Raw genomic sequence first — 17,332 nt, 5'->3', positions numbered from 1 at the left:
ACAATAAAGGTTTCCTTCAACTTCCTATCTTACATAGGGTATATTACAGAAAACGGCCACTACTTACTGAGTAAGGGCTTATTCAGACGACCGCATATCGGCCAGGTTTTGACGCCCGGCCGATATACGGCGTCCCTCTCTGCAGGGGGAGGAGGCTGGAAGAGCCAGGAGCAGTGCTTTGAGCTCCCGCCCCCTCTCCCCCCTCTGCACTATTTGCAATGAGAAGAGGCGGGGCAGGGGCAGAGCTACGGCCTGTTACTTAGACCCGCCCCCTTCCATTGCAAATAGTGCCGAGGGGTGGAGAGGGGGTGGAGAGGAGGCAGAGAGGGGGCGGGAGCTCAGTGCACTGCTCCCGGCTCTTCCAGCCTCCTCTCCCTGCAGAGAGGGACGCCAATATCGGCTGGGCGTGAAAACCCAGCCGATATACGGTCGCCTTTAGGAGTGCATATAGATGCATCCTCCTCTCACAATGCAGGTAGCTGACTACCAAATGAGGGAGCTAATTACACCTGTGCAGGACACCACCGATGCAACAGCCACTCACACTGCCTCTTGATATAGAGGGGGTGGCTGCTTGGCGTATACTCTCACACATAGTGGCTACAAAGTGCCAGACCATTCGGATACATGTAGTTCACCATGCAGACTAGCAACCTATTAATGACGCCATGATAATTCGGCGGGTTGCCCTGCATATCGATCAGTGAACCACATTGGTACTGCCACCCTGGGCTACCCCTGAAGTCTTCAAGCCACGCTGCATGTGAATGATAGATAATAAATTCAAGGCATTGGTTGGATGTTGGCCAAGATGCATGAGCCCACTAACCACTTCACGGTTCCTTGCGTTGTAGTGGGTCCCTACACTAATATAAATACATCACAGAAGGGGAAATATAGGAAATTTAAAACAATCACAGAAAACGGCCATTACTTTCTGAGTGAGGAGTGCATATAGATGCATTCTCTCACCATGCAGGTAGCTGACTTCCAAATGAGGGAGCTAATTACACCTGTGCAGGACACTGATGAGACAGCCACTCACATCTATATGCACTCCTTACTCAGTAAGTAATGGCTGTTTTCTGTGATTGTTTTTAATTTTCTATATTTCCCCTTCGGTGATGTAGGGTATATTACACTACCTAATTTCAACCAAATTGTTTAGATGCATGCCCATAACTGAGAAGGACTTATCTGGCACTTTTACATCACCTTATCTGGTGAAGAAGACCCAATATACAGAATGTTTTGAGAGCAAGTGATAAAGTTCTCCACCTCGATTAATGCATTTCCAGACATGTTAAAAACATTCGCTACCGATAAAATGGGGTTATCAAAACGGGAAATGCCCTGAAAAATTCTTTAAAGTCTGAAATAGATGGCTTCAGTCTACCTCCTCTGTAAATATGCCTCAGTCTATGTTATATGACTCTTCTTCGGTTTTGTAACTACATCAATGTAGTTTTGTACACTCTTGTTTGAAACACAAAGTCCTATGAACAGCCTAACTTCATACTTGATGACTGGAGTTTTATATTCTTGATGGCTTTTAGACCATCCTTCAGTTATTCGGATCTCTTTAATTTGTTACACATTGTACTTGTGATCTTTAGGGTGCATTCAGACGACCGTATATTGGCTGGGTTTTCACGCCCAGTCGATATACGGCATCTCTTTCTGCAGGGGGACGAGGCTGGAAGAACTGGGAGCAGTACTCTGAGCTCCCGCCCCCTCTGCCTCTTCTCCGCCCCTCTGCACTATTTGCAATGAGAGGAGGCAGAACAGGGGCGGGGCTAAGTTCTGGGAATTAGCTCCGCCCCCATCCCACCTCTCCTAAAAGGCAATGTCATTCACAGCTATATTCAGCATAAAGAACAACAGAGGGGCCTGCAAGTGATGATCTGGCCCCACGGAGCCCTCCCTGATCTAATCATCGAGTCTGTCTGGAATTACATGAAGAGACAGAGGTATTTGAGCAAGCCTACATCCACAGCACAGAGGATAAATGGTTAGTTTTGCAAGATATTAAAAAAAAAACACCCAGCTGCGTCCCATTAAAAATGGTGTGCAAATGTACCTATAAGACTGAACAGATACGGTTTCAAAAGACAAAGAGTGATCACACCAAATATTTAGATTTCTATTTTATTCATTCACTTTGAATTTTGTTAATTGACCAAAAAACTGTTAAACAACTTCTTATTTTTGAAAACATTGCAATGTTGCAGCATTTTTTCAATACCTGCCTAAAACTTTTGCAAAGTTCTGTATCATTTACTTCCATGGGAGAAAACTGCACTCCTAAACTGGGCCACTACACTACAGATGGTGTTAGAACAGTACCTGCTGTCTGGAGCAGTATCTCATCAGCTGGTTGACAGGGATAATGAGTGGCAGACCCCCGCAGATCTGCTATAGGCGAGTATGAATTTTGTTATTTTACTACCGCAGGCTGAAGAAGTTTTGAACAAAACTATGTCCCCAGATAACCCGTTTAGGCTATATTGTCTTATATAGAGCATGATCAAGGCACATGTGGATGTGAAGAGTACAGATGGCTGCCTTTGTCTCTTCTGTTCTGTATTCACAAAGGAGCAAAAATCGGTTCAGAAAGACTTCCTATGTCCAACATCAACGAGTCTGTCAGATTGGTAAGATGATGATGGAAATAATGACCCGTGAGGGGCAGAAGAATGGCTGTACTCCAAGTTTCTGCACGGCCTCAATCACGAATACTTGCTCTGACTTTAAAGGGGATGTGTCATCAGAAAATGACAGATTGCATAAATCACTTTTATGTCAAACATATTTCTACAAATTTGTGAGATTTTATTTTCGATTACCCTATGTAAAAAAATTAATTAAATCCTGTAGTTTTCACACTGACCACTAAGCCTAATAATAGGTTTGACAATTCCTTACCAGGATTACAATGAAAGACGACAAGATATATATGTATATAAATAAAAGATAGGATCCACAATAGATGATGATTAGGACTCATGGTTTCCCCCTTCCTGCACAATGACCTCATGAGGTCTTAAATAGAAGTCAGTGGTTCAGCTCCTGTCCATTGTGTGAATGGTCCATGAGTTCTGCTGTAAACCATTTCTAAATGCGGTTAACTGCAGCTCAATAAAGATAGCAGCTCCCATAGTTGTGTATGGGCCACAGAAAAAAAAGATTAGGAAAATAAAATAGGTTTCGCTACCTGGTTTAGGCTGGATTCACACGAACGTATATCGGCTTGGTTTTCACGCCGAGCCGATATACGTTGTCCTCATCATCAGGGGTGGGGGGGGGAGAGGAAGAGCCAGGAGCAGGAACTGAGCTCCCGCCCCCTCTCTACTATTTGCAATGAGAGGCAGGACGGGGGCGGGGCTCATTTGCAGCACTTATCCCCGCCCCTGTCCTGCCTCCTTCCATTGCAAATAGTGCAGAGGGGTGGAGAGGGGGTAGAGAGGAGGCAGAGAGGGGGCGGGAGCTCAGTTCCTGCTCCTGGCTTTTCCATCCTTCCCCCCCCCCCCTCTGCAGATGAGGACGACGTATATCGGCTCGGCATGAAAACCCAGCCGATATAGGTTCATGTGAATCCAGCCTGTAGTAAAATACATGGGTGATGCATTCCCTTTAATGGTTCCATGTGGGAAAAGTGATGAGGTGTTCATATGACATAGTATGTCAGGCTGAATGAAGACAATGTCCATCTAGTTCAGCCTGTTTCACCTTCCCCCCTCCCCCTTTCCTCTCCTTGTTGGTCCAGAGGAAGCCAAAAAAAACCAAACGAGACGATTTAGCTCATTTGGAGGAAAAGAAAAATCCTTCCTGCCTGCATATTGGCAGCCAGAGTAATCCCTGAATCAACATTTGAGTTCAACAACCTGCTGGTCAGCTAATGTCTATATCCTGTAATATCATAGCGCTCAAAAAAGACTCTAGTCCCCTCCTAAATTCCTCTATCGATTTTGACATCACCACATCCTCAGACAGACAGTACCACTGCTCTTCTGGGTGATCTGCACTTATTATAGCCATAGGCGGCCACTTCGAGTACTCTTTTCTTCAGTTATAGCAGCGGTCCCACAGTACTTGGTGAGACTTAGAAAGCGGATTTCTGCTTCTCACATGCTAATCTTCAACTTTGCAATTTATTTTTACTCTCTCTCTTATAGGGGCTACAACACAAAACTGAAATCCATGTTCCAGGGCCCCCAGGGACCTTTGTGCCATACCATGTAGCGCTTCCATGTTTTCCTATTCAACTACACTATTGTTCGTTCAATATGAGACACCGCTAGTGAGATATAATGCTGGATCAGCCTTTTTGACTGCACCTTGTGATTTTTAGAATACCTTCATTGCTAAAGTTGAGCTGTTAACGTGTACATGCGAGACAGCTATTGGCCAAAAAGGTTTCAGCTAGGAACAATTCAACACCTATGAGCAATGTTTCATTTACTTTCCAATTTCAGAATCTTGTAAGGCCGCCTGCAGACGGGCGGAAATTCCGCAGCGGGATTTCCGCCACTGGAAGCCTGCATAGGATTGCGTTAACAAACGCAATCCTATGCAGACGGCCGCGCGAAATCTCACGCGGCAAAAAAACCACAGCATGCTCTATTTCTGTGCGGGGCTCGCAGTCGGGTCACGCGGCGAGAATCCTCGCAGCCGGATCCGACCCGCCCGTCTGCAGGCGGCCAAAATCTAATAAAAATAGTTACTGTAGCATGTTGATAGTTGACGGTATGACTTACTTTCATACTTAGCTTGCATGCTTTGTGCAAAAAAAAAAAACTCACCCAAAAAAAGAGACACATATTACATACATATTATAAATTACTTTTTATTACATAACGTTCCAGTAATGCATAATTGCCCGATAAAAGATTCTAAACAAATAGTCTCCCCTTGATATACTCCTCTCCTGTGTTCACTGGGCTATTACCAAGGCATAGTTCATTCACCACTTCCATATGTTACAATCTCAGAGTCTTGAGACAGCAGTCATGATCCTTAAAGTGCATTGCTGATTTATGACACATGGGGTCTTATATATTTAAAAACACAAGTGCAGAAAAAAAAATGAATAAATTGGGCTGTTGGCTATGGCAACCACATAACTTCTGGGGAAAAAAAACAGTAAGATGAAAGTTTTTGCTTTGTCAGCACTAGTTTATACACATGGCCCATCATGACAGAGGATAGGCATTTACTGCATTATCATATTGTAATCAAGAGATGCAGTATGTTACAATAAGAAAGGAAAAGAAACATTGAAATCAGCTCATTCAAATACCTTGAATTTACAACTTAGGTAAAGACATTCAATTCTGAAGTGGTATTTTAAGTGCAACTCCATACACTCACCATGTCTGACCAGGACACATTTTATATACTTTACATTAGCATGTTTGATCAGCATAGAAAAAGATGCAGTCCTCATAAAAGGGCTGTATAGTGTCTAAAGGAATGATTAGAAAGAGATCCATTAAATTTACCCTGTATATGGGCATTCAAAGTTCATTGAAGCACTTACATCCAAAGTGACACTTATTTCCATGTCATACCTTCACAATATAGTTCTGTTGCCTCCAGTTCTTCCGCTTCTTACGTCACGTTTGCACACTTTCTCAAAGCCTAGCAGTTCAGTGAACTTACGTAGTCGTGTTAAATCCTGTCAGATTAGATTTGTCAGGAAATATTTAAACCGGATTTAAGAAAAGAGTAAATAGAAAAATAACCTCATCTTAAAGAAATGTTTGACAATTTTGCACCATTTCGACCCAAATTCAGGTTCAATCGATTTCTGTGATGGACTATTTTCTTTCCGGAGTCAACAGAGTACGATTTTCTTCTAGAAGTCCTCCTCTCGGTTCCAGTTCCACAAAGGCGATCATTTCTTTAGTTCTTTGAAAGGTTAAACAAGGACAATGATGCTGGCTCATGCAAGGGGCAGATGTGCACCCTACTGGAGAGGGTTAGTATGTGGAGCATAAAGCAAGGTTTTCATGGCAGTAAATGGAAAGTATGCGTTCAGTACAGAAAATGGATTAGAGAAACTATTTTGCATACCAGAACAAGTAAACAATGTCAACTAGTACGTGTTAACATAAAACAATAATGCAGTGATGGAGGGAGGAATCATTCAGAGTATCATGTGTTGCTGTATTGTACACAGGCACTGAATGGATTGCAGATACTACAAGCCCTGAACATCGTGGCACTGTGGAAATGTGTCATTTTTCCACAGAATGCTAAGAGTCTGTTTGGCCATGTGGCCAGATGGGTTAATTGGCCATATGAGGATTGCTCCAGGAAATAACAAACCCTATAGCACATTACACATAGCATACTCCTAGGCTGGCCGTGGGCAATGCTGGACTTGCAAAAATGTGCATTCTGCAGGGTAGACCAGAAGTAAGGTAGATCAGAAGTTGGAGTTTCTTGGCCGGTGAAATCAAGGACATTTTTCTGTAAGCCCTTTACAATGCTACATGGCCTGTGATATGCTTTAACATCTCTGGCTGGAATTGATGTATTTGTACAGAACAAGCAGGTAAACAGCGTATACAGAAACCAGAACAAAACATCTTATCTAAAATAATAAAAAAAAAATACACAAAAAAAACATAGTGCAAAAAATCTCACACATTATATCTATATAAAAAGTTCAGTTGGCACCAAAGGTGATAGTCTGTTTTGTGAGAAGGTACAATGCAATGTCCGCTGTAGAGTGCTAACATTTCTGAACATAGTTCTTTGGAAATATCCCAGTTCTCCCATACAGCTCTCCACTCATCCATTCATTATCTACAGATTCCAGTGCAGTGATTACATCACCAGCCTGTGAAGGAGAACAAAGACAATTCAGATTGATATCAAGTAGTGTGTCATGTGTAATGTAATAATCAAAACAATCCTTTTCCATTAGGTCTATTACATCCTCCAGTGTGGGCGCATTCCTGATCATTACTGAGCGGAGATCACGCATACAATCTGAGTAATTCTGATAGTTGATTTTGAACACTGCAGAGTGTAAATGAAGTGTGAAAATCGCAGTTGCAAATCTTCTATCAGGTTAACAATATTGTTCCTAAAATAGAGCTCCAAAAACGGTAAAATCACTTGATGTCTTGACAAGGGACCGCGATTGCAACATTTTAAAAGTCACCTACGTTTAGATTTCTCTGTGGTGTAATTGGGATAGCAAATTGTTAAAATTGTTACATTGTAGATACTCAAATATCTCCTCCATTATTTAATATTGTGCATTCTAGAATGGTGTGATCTACATACTATTTGATCCATCAATGGACACCAGCAACCTGTGGAAGAACTGGTGGGGTATGGGCAGCAAAGCATGGTACCAGCACTGCCGGAACATAAAGGGTGACCCCATTCTTGTCTCCAAAAAGCCCAGTTTTGTCATCTCTGTTGGTCAGGTTTGTTGCTAGACTCTTGCATGCATTATTCATTAGGGAGTATTTCATTTCTGATGAAACTGTGATGTTCAAGGAACCTTATAAGTGCACCCATTTTAACGGTAGGGATTCAGCCTTCTCAAAGATGCTTTATACAGGGAAAGGTAACATAACCCGTCAACAAGTCTCATCAAAAACATAGGCCCACACTTATCAATGTATTTGTGCCTTTCTTCTGCTGTATTTTACTCCTGCTGTGGGATGCATTAACTATTTGCACCAGAAATTTAAGCCACTGGCGTACATATAGGAGTCGCTGGGGTCGCGATCGCGACCCGGCCCCCAAGCCAGAAGGGCCCAGAGGGCCCCCTTTCCACTCGCTGACTGACTGCAGAGTTACTTTCACTTGGCGCTCTGCGGCTTCTCCTGCACGCCGGCGCCTCCTCCTGGACCTCCGCTCAGTCTCCTCCCCTGTCTTGTTCTCCTCCACGATAACCAGAGGGGAGGAGTCTGAGCGGAGGTCCGGGAGGAAGTGTCTCCGTGCAGGAGAAGCTCCCTGCGGTGCACAGAGTGCCTAGTGAAAGGCAGTCAGCAGGCAGACTGAGGGCTCTACACATTGCCGCCCTCCCCCGACTCCTACAGTCATCCTCAGCCAGCAGGGGAATGGAGGTGGAGCGGCCAACACACAGCAGCAGCCTGACAGACAGTGTAAGTACTGACTTACACATGTCTGTCTCAGTGGGGGAGGGGGGTCAGAGCAGCAGGCAGTGTGAGAGGGGGAAGAGAATCAGGTAGGGGTATCCTGTGTCAGAAGGGGGAGAGACAGCCATGAAGGGGCAGGGGATGAACCATGCTAGGGCATCCTGTGTCAGAAGGGGGAGAGACGACCATGAAAGGGCAGGGGATGAACCATGCTAGGGCATCCTGTGTCAGAAGGGGGAGAGACGACCATGAAGGGGCAGGGGATGAACCATGCTAGGGCATCCTATGTGATGGGAGAGAGCCATAAGCCCATTCTCACACAGGCGCCGATTACCGTGGCTCTTTAAACGCCGCGGTAGTCGCAGTAAAACGCTCCCATTGTTTTCAATGGAGCCTTGCAGACGTGCTCGATTTCAAGCGCTGTTTGCTGTATTTTGCCAGTTTTAGCACACCTCATCAATGATGTTGTGCGCTAAAACCCAGTATGGACCAAAAACTAAAGTAAAATCGCAGCGGACACCGCAATCAAAATTGCAGAGTTTTGCCGAGCGCCTGTGTGAGATCGGCTTGAAGCCACGGTCACACACACCATCAGTAAAATGCTGCATTTCAAAAGACGCGATTTTGAGTGGTAAGGGTACGCCATGGGAGCGGGGTACGTACCGCAAAATGACGTACCCTTACGTCATAGGGATAGCGCGAGATCATGACAGATCTCGCGCTATCCCACAGCGGAAGGCGGCTGTCAGTCATAGCCGGCCTCCTGCTGTAGCAGCGGGGGTGCATCGGAGATGCGCTCCCCGCTGTTAACCCCTTCCCTGCCGCGATCTATGTAGATTGCGGAATGGAAAGGGTTCATGGAGGGAGCGCGCTCTGTCTGTGAAGTTGCCGGGCTCTCACGATATAATCGCAGAGAGCCTGGCTGGTTGCCATCGCAACAGGACGCCAGAGCCTATGATCGCTGTATAAGCGATAAGGCATGGCAGGACAGAAGTCCTGCCATGCCTTATCCCAGCAATCATCAGTGCTGTGCTTTAAGTCCCTCAGAGGGACATAGATGGTGTAAAAAAGATAATAAAAATGTGAAAAAAAGAAAAATGTAAAAAAAAAGTCGTAAAACACCTTTTTAGCATAAAAAAAGGTTTTTAAAAAAAAGGCACATATTTGGTATTGACGCGTCTGTAACGACGTGTACAATAAGTTGAATACGCTTTTAATCTGCACAGCAAAAAGCGTAAAAAAAATGCTAAAAAACAGAGGCAAAATGCTAATTTTTAGCATTTTGCCTCTCAAAAAATGCAATAAAAGTGATCAAAAAAGCCATATATTCCCCAAAATGGCACCAATAGAAACTACAGCTCGTCTCACAAAAAATAAGCCCTCAAAGAGCTCCGTACATAGAAATATAAAAAAGTTACAGGACTTTGAATGCAGCGATTTAGAAACAAAAAAATGATTTCCAAAAAAAGGGTTTTCATTGCAGAAAAGTGGAAAAACCTAAAAAATATAAGAATTTTGGTATCGTTGTAACCGTACCGGCCCGCAAAAAAAATGTAGTGCGTCATTTATGCTGCATGATTAATGCTGTAAAAAAATAAATAAAAAAATCTATGGCAGAATTGATGCGTTTTCTCTCCCTGTTATAAAAAAAAGTAATACAAGTTTTTCTATATTAGTCAATGTACCCAAAAATGGCACCATCAATTCCATCGTCGATGGAAAAGTATAAAAGTTATGGCTTTTGAAAAATGGAGAAGAAAATCTGCCAAAAATCGTTGCGTCCTTAAGCCCAAAATAGGCCATGTCCTTAAGGGGTTAAGAACACATTGTACAGCTCTACACTGCGATTTTTACTCACCCCATCATTATAATGGGCGATGAGGTGTATTAAAAAGTGCTTAAACACATGAAAATAGAGCAGGCAGCTCTCGAAAATCGCGGTGTTAGAAACGCCTCATCCGAACGTTAGTCTGCCAAGTTCCATTGAAAATCAATAAAGGCGCATTGTACAGCGGTTACTGCAGTGTTTGAAACGTTTGAAATTTTCTTTTGTGGTTTTGATGCAAAAATTTGTGCGGATCGTCCGACTGAAACAAGAGCTGTTTTCCACTACTTGGGCACAGACCCTAAGACCAATTCACACGGGTGATGACGCAAAATTCTGAAGCCCCGGCTTTTCAATGGTTTCTTTCACATTTTCCATGTTTTGACTGATGTGATGTTGCGTGGAGAAAAAAAAAAAAAAAAAATTGCTGCCTGCCCTATCTTTGTGCGTTCTGCTCTTTTTTAATCGCCCATGTTTCCCTATGGAGCCTTTGTTTTATCGTATCGCACGAACTTGCGATTTTAGTGCAATGCGATTTTTAACATCAGAAAGTCCTATTGCCTTTCTCGCAAGAAAACTGCAAATGACGGCGATGTTTATGTGAAAAAAAAGCCTCGCTGACGCTCTATGAGAAAACCTGCAATATTGCTGCAATTTTGCGATCCCCCTTGTAAATCTAGCCTAAGGGTATGGGGAGGGGGGCCAAAGCTGAACTTCTGCACCCGGGCCCATGAGCCTCTAGTTACGCCCCTGATTTAAGCCATTTGTGCTGTCCAAGTCAGTCTTTAAAAAGGAAGTGAGAAGTGAGTGGGGCTTGCTGCTTAGCCAGGATTTAGGGACATTTATGAAATGTGACTTTTCAAAAAAGCTGCAAAATTTTAGCACAATCTCATTCCAACAGCGGATGTAGGAACATCTCTAGACATATACAGAGATGCAACAAATGTATCAACGCCGTGTGACATTTTCATACATTTGTTGCAAATAACAATGACATTGCCTCCAACCAAACTGACTGAAGAAGTGCTGCACATGATGAATCCCCCCCAATCTGCCTGTCCTCAGGTTGATGGGGTATTCCAATCTCACAAAGTGATGACATATCGCTCTGACCTCTGAGACAGCCACCAATTATGAGGATTAAGGGTCTGCAGCCCTTTCACAGTCTTTCTCTGCACAACACAACCACAGCAACCTGCTATGCAGGGAACTGCAGGACAACTCCATTCAAGTGAATAGGACTGACTGCAGTTCACTACACAGCCACATAAGATAGGATATCAGTTTATGAGATGGGCATGTCCCTTGCAATGCCCTGTCATACTGCTGCAGGAAAATTGAAAGTACTGCTGGATTCCACCATATATTATAGCTGATCTTTGAGGATCTCCAATAAAATGTCCAAAATGGAGAAAGTGTGCTGTGGCCTCTTCATCTTCAGTACTGGTGGGGGACCCAGAGGTCAGACCCCCTAGGGATATTCGGTCACTTATGAGATGGGAATAGCAATAGTCCTTTAAGCTTCTTTGGGTTTGGGGGTATGAGTAGGAGTGTCTCATAGTAATGAAGATGGGAATCACTGCATCGAGTCATTTTTTATTACCTGGAATGAAAGTTCATCCTCATTCTCCCCACTGAAGTCATAAAGTGCCCGAGCCTTTCCAGATTTCCCTCCCTGAGTTTGCCACGCTGTTGGTCCTACAAGAAATGTATAGAAATCAGTATAGACAATAGGAACCATCATGGTTTTAACAGGACATTACTGAAGTGAATCTGCATCTCAATAAGCTATAGAGGGCAGCATATTACAGCGGCATATTTGCTCTACTATTAGTGAAAGTAGCCCAAAAATATTGTGCCATCTGGATAACAGGACCTAACAAAGAATACAGAGGACTCATTGTTAGGGAGAGCCTAACCCTGCCTCTACCCACTGACTGACGGCTGCCATGTATCTGCGAGTACACAGCAGCTGTCAGTCACTGGTCAGGCGGGTGGCATATACAGCTGGTTGCGTGTTCCTCATTAATGTGACTACTGTATGCTCTACCAGCCAAACGGCACAAGATGTTTTTGCCTATTAGTAGAACAAGCCTTTCCTTGTAATATGTGGTCTTTACATAGATCAGCATATTCGGGTGACAGATCCACTGTAAAGCATGCACCCACTTCACAGACAAATGGATGAAACAAATATAAAAACAAGCTAAGCAAATACATTAACTTATCTAGTATTCAAAAAGGGTAGGCCTATCTGTATGGGTGAAAAGAAAAATAATGACGACACATATCATGACATACTAGCTCTAATACGTAGACCAGAGCACAGCTTACACAGCCAGGTTTTGTGGGTCTTCTTAAGCTAGCCATAGTAAAGATTCTACCACAATCTGACAGGCACTCAACATTTTTTGTGATGGCAAAGCTTGTCGGTGAAGGGATATACCCAAAAATATATTTTACACCATGTGTGCATTATTCTAAATGGAAAACTGTATTGTGGGAAATCAAATATGTAGCATAAGAATCCTTACATCTATGGTCAGCTTTATGGTGGCCATGTGGATAAGAGAAGAGTCATCCCAAACTGTCGATATTGATGGGCTCAGCTAGAGGGGTCGCATGTATATTGAAATGGGCCTCCTGAATCTCCTCCATGAAAAAAAAGGAACTCGGCCTGCTGTATTTCCATGAAAAAAAAAGGAACTGGGCCTGCTGTATTTCTACACACCCATTTGTTGTTCCTACCGTACAGAAACCTATTTCAGAGAGTGGTTTGGTGGCAACTTATTCCCCTCTCCCTATTGATATAAACTTGCATACTTGGCCAAACTGAGTGCAAATATTTATGGTGGATTTGGCAGAAATTGCAGTAGACCAAGTAGATGACAGCTATTGTATGTGCCTGGTCAAAGGAGTGGGCAGATTTAAGTGGTTTTCAGGTTTTTTTTCCCGTTTTTTTTGTCATTGTCCCATTCCTAGAACTTTTTAATTTTCTGTTAACATAAAAGGGCTTGTTTTTTGCAGGACAAGTTGTATTTTTTAATGGCATCATTTTTGGGTACAAAAAAATGTATGGTCTAACTTTATTTTTTTTGAGGAGGGGGGGGGGGGCAATTGGGAAAAAAAATTCTGCAATTTGTTTAGGATATCATTTTTACGGCGTTCAGTGTGCTAAACAAACCGGATAACATTATGTTCTAGGTCAGTATGATTCCAGAAATATCAGGTTTATAAAGATTTTTTATAGTTTTCTATTTTTGTACACTAAAAACACTTTTAAAAAAAAAAGTTTTTGTGTTCTTGCATTCCAAAAGACAGAGCATTTTTAGTTTTCCATCGACGGAGCTCTATGGGTGCTTGTTTTTTTTGCGGGATGAACTCTAGTTTTCATTTATGTAATTTTTGGGAACATATCAATTGCTTTTTATTCTATTTTTTTTCTAGGTGCAACAGTAACAAAATCTGCAATTTTAAATGGCGTTCACTGTGCAGTATAAATAATAATATGTTAAAGGAGTTCTGCAGGCCAGTACGATTTTTTTTTTGCAACTTTTTCACACTTTTTTGTCACTGCATTGAGACTTCTACCATTTTTCTTTTGTTTGTCAACTGGGCTGTGTAAGGCTTTGGTTTTGTTGGCAGGATGAGTTGTACTTTGTAATGGTACAATTTGTTGAACCAATGAGACGTTTTGATCACTTTTTGTTTTGTTTTTTTAAGGAGAGATAGGCAAAATTAGCTATTTTCGCCAGGTTTTTTGTATTTCTTTCTTCATGGCATGCACTGTGTAGATTAAATAATGTACTAACTTTTTTCTCTGGGTCTTTTTTTTTTTACATAGTAAAAAGGGCTTTAACATCTTTATTTTAATTATAGATATTTTTTTATACTTTAACTTTTTATTTTTGTCACACTAGGGGACATGAATATCACCATATTTTATCTACTTTAGTATAGCAGTGTATTATAAAGCCTATGAAGCTCACTTCCGCCAGAGGCTGAGCCTCATAGGCTGCCGTAGCTGGCAGACCTAGAGGCCATATTAAAGCCTCCTAGTGCAATAGCAACTTATCAGCCCCTCCCTCTGTCAGCCTTTTACATGCTGTTGTTGCACAGACTACAGCATGTAAAGGGTTAAACAGCAGGGTTTGGTCTCTCTGGACCTCGCTGTTTGAGCAGGTGCCAGGCTGTTATACAACAACAAATCACCCACTCCCCCTGGCACGTGCCATGCTTCTGACACAGGCGCCATAAAAAGGCGATTGCATCAAAATAAAGCCCATTAAATGGCAGCCATCAAGAGACGTATGGGCGGTTATTAGTGAGTTAATAAAGCTTTAACACTGTAGAAATGAAAACTTCTGCAACTATCCAATACCTTGAAATTGAAGAGGAATTGTTACAAAGTAGGTTTATAAAAATATACAAAATATAATTAGCTAGGCCTAGTCTCAGCTGAGATGTTGATACAATTGTATCCAGCCTAGCAGTGTAACCCCCCTATTAATAGGAACTATCACCACCACCCAGGCACATTAGAGAGGTACAAGTAGAATTGGGGGACACCTAATCCCCTGCCTGTACATCAGCAAAGAAGGCAGAGTCTGTATAGGAAGGATGGACTGCTGGTCTAACAGAAGTGGTAAGCATCACACTCCTTTTCCCCTAGTATCTGTGCCCTAGAAAAAGGCCACCCCCTTCTTTGAAGAATTTATTGCTCTTTCTCATGTCACCTTATCAACATGACCTAAGCCTGTATACGGAATGAAGATTGTACAGTAATGGACCACTTTTGAACAGGTCAGACATCTCGTAGAAGACGTCTATGGAGAAACCACCCCAGGGGTCATACTACAAAAGAGACAATTTGCCTGCCATCAAAATGAAGGGAAATATTTGCCCCAATGTGCTTGCAGGAGTTTATGGCATCGCTTCAGTGAAGCCAGGCGCTCACTGGATTCCTTAAAGAGGTATTCTGGGATTTTAGTAGCTGATCAACAGGGCCTACTGCTCTGGGTACCCATAGGTCAGCTTATTGTTCGGCCGGACATAGTCATTGCTGGTCAGTGCTTTAGGTGTAAATCAATGGGAAAGCTGCCTCCTATTAGACTTTTTGCTCCCCCGGGTTGGACATCCCCTTCCTGATGGCAATGAGGTACCAAAAGTGGAATAGGAGGCAGTGCTGTCATTGTTTTCAATAGGAGTGAAACTCCTATAATAAAGGCTATAATACTTCTGGCACTTACCAACAATGACTGTGTCTGTCCTGCTGCACTGACAGTGGGCAGAACAATCAACTGATCGATGGGGATCCCGAACAGTGGGCCCACGTTGATCAACTCCTGATGAACTATCACAGTGATCAGTAGTTAAAGTTCTGGAATACCCCTTTAATGTTGGCAAGATCCTGCGGTTCCAGTTTGTGTTGGGCCTGTGGTACATCCTCTTACACTAAACCATCCAACACCACATTGACTGGGAGTCTGCATTGTTCCTCTCAGTCTTGTTATAACTTTCTAATAAAGAGTTATGTCAGAGTATACTCAACTAACCAACAAGGAAAAACTGATAAAGCTGGACTCTATTGAAAGGCTCCTATGGACTTCCTGTAGGCATTAGTACACGAAAAATATCATGACCACCTGTAAAAAGAGTTAATGAAACAATACCAACCAACTGTCATGCGGGACCAACCCCAAAAGGTGATGAACAGTTCCACTGGCATGGCAGAATAGAACTAGGGTTGCCCAATATTGGTAGTGCAGACAACCAGGGCACCTGGTGTGTACCCGTCTCTTGCTCCCTAGGGGAACAAAACTGGACCTTTTAAACTGGTATTGGACTCCTATCACCACCTAGATCTGCTTTTCAGCTGAGGGCAGCACTAGTTATGTACCAATTTGCATTCGTTGAATGTAAACAAGAGTGTTCCTACTCACTGACAGACAACTAATATCCTGACAATAGTGAGGACTTGAAAAACAAAAAGTATAAGAGAAACTTGTAGAAGTTTTCATTTAGCTAGTGAGTACATTTTAGTAAAATAAAATCCGAAAACCTGTAGATATTAAAAACTGGGCCCCGAAAACCTTTGTAGGAAGCATGCACATTTTTAATCAACCAGCTAAGACATTAACACTAGAGATGAGCGAGTATACTCGCTAAAGGCAATTGCTCGAGTGAGCATTGCCTTTAGCGAGTATCTCCCCTGCTCGAGACTGAAGGTTCGGGTGCTGGCAGCGGGCTGCGGGGTAGAGCGGGGCGGAACGGAGGGGAGATCTCTCTCTCCCTCTCTCCCCCCCCCCGCTCCCTCCTGCTGACAGCCGCTACTCACCGCTCCCGCGCGCCGGCACCCGAACCTTCAGTCTCGAGCGGCGAGATACTCGCTCGAGCAATTGCCTTTAGCGAGTATACTCGCTCATCTCTAATTAACACATAAGACACTCAGCAATTGTACCAAACCACAGCTACATAACAAACATATGGATGTGTGACAATGGAGTCTGGTCTTACAAAAGTGGATGTGTGTGACAGATCAGACCGGGGCTGCTTTATAGCAGGTTGTTAAGATTATATTGCATTGAAGACTTGCATCAGGGTCTGGGAGACACATAAAATATATTGCTGACATTTCTGAAATAGATTGATTTCCGTTGGCAGCCTTTCTGGTTACTGCAGGAGTAACCGGCTGCCGGAGGACCGTATCTGGTTTACTACGTGTCGCTGTTCATTGAAAGCAGAAAATGTTGCAAGATTAGGAGGTTTTTGTAAACAGATGTTGATTTCTCTCCAGTCTCTTGCTGTCATGACAACCCGGCTCTATGCCGAGCGGCGGTACCAACCACAATGCAGCTCTGTAGAAGTACACTGCATGCTTCTATAGCCTCCATGGACCCAGGAGGGTGAAAGGACAAGAGCCGAGTATCACTGGTGCACCAAACTGTCTTCCTTTGTTCTTATGATGATGTATTTCTTTTCTAGAATGAAGTGTGTCACTCTCCACAGATAGCCCTGTCCTCTCATCTGTCTAGGCTTTCCCTTTCCCATTTTTCCTGTGACCTCTGCCTATCTTAGTGTCCGTTCACACCAGCGCTGATCCGTTTTTTCAAGAATGGAACCAATAGCAAAATGGAATTCAAACAGAAACCATTGATCTGATTAAAAAAAGAAAATCAACGGACAGTTTGTATCCAACAGATCCATCAATTTGCTTCCATTTACATCCACTTGTAACGATCAGTTATTTTCATGTGTCTAACTTTCTGCACATGCTCATTTAAAAATAGAACTTTTAAACAGGCATCAAAAATGGACCAAACCGAAACCTTTCCATTCCGTCACCCATTGATTGAAATCTAAAATACAGGGATCTGTTTGA

The 17,332-nt window shown here is 43.0% G+C and overlaps 1 protein-coding gene across 1 annotated transcript in view; it reads right to left on the bottom strand.

Annotated features, from left to right (window-relative positions):
* Positions 1–4,830: 4,830 nt before the first annotated feature.
* The window catches only part of SH3D19 (SH3 domain containing 19), a 98,469-nt gene continuing 85,967 nt past the window's right edge, over positions 4,831–17,332 (bottom strand). Inside the window, exons 20-21 of the mRNA XM_066573654.1 lie at positions 11,555–11,649; positions 4,831–6,847 (exon numbers count right to left, since the gene is read on the bottom strand). Coding sequence (XP_066429751.1) covers positions 6,740–6,847; positions 11,555–11,649 — 203 coding nt within the window. The 3' untranslated portion in view covers positions 4,831–6,739. The remainder of the gene's footprint in view (positions 6,848–11,554; positions 11,650–17,332) is intronic.

The sequence above is a fragment of the Eleutherodactylus coqui genome, chromosome 7 (assembly GCF_035609145.1).
Source record: "Eleutherodactylus coqui strain aEleCoq1 chromosome 7, aEleCoq1.hap1, whole genome shotgun sequence".
NCBI classification, from domain to species: Eukaryota; Metazoa; Chordata; class Amphibia; order Anura; family Eleutherodactylidae; genus Eleutherodactylus; species Eleutherodactylus coqui.
Note: the sequence above shows the minus strand (reverse complement) of the source record. Positions and strands in the feature narration are given on the sequence as shown.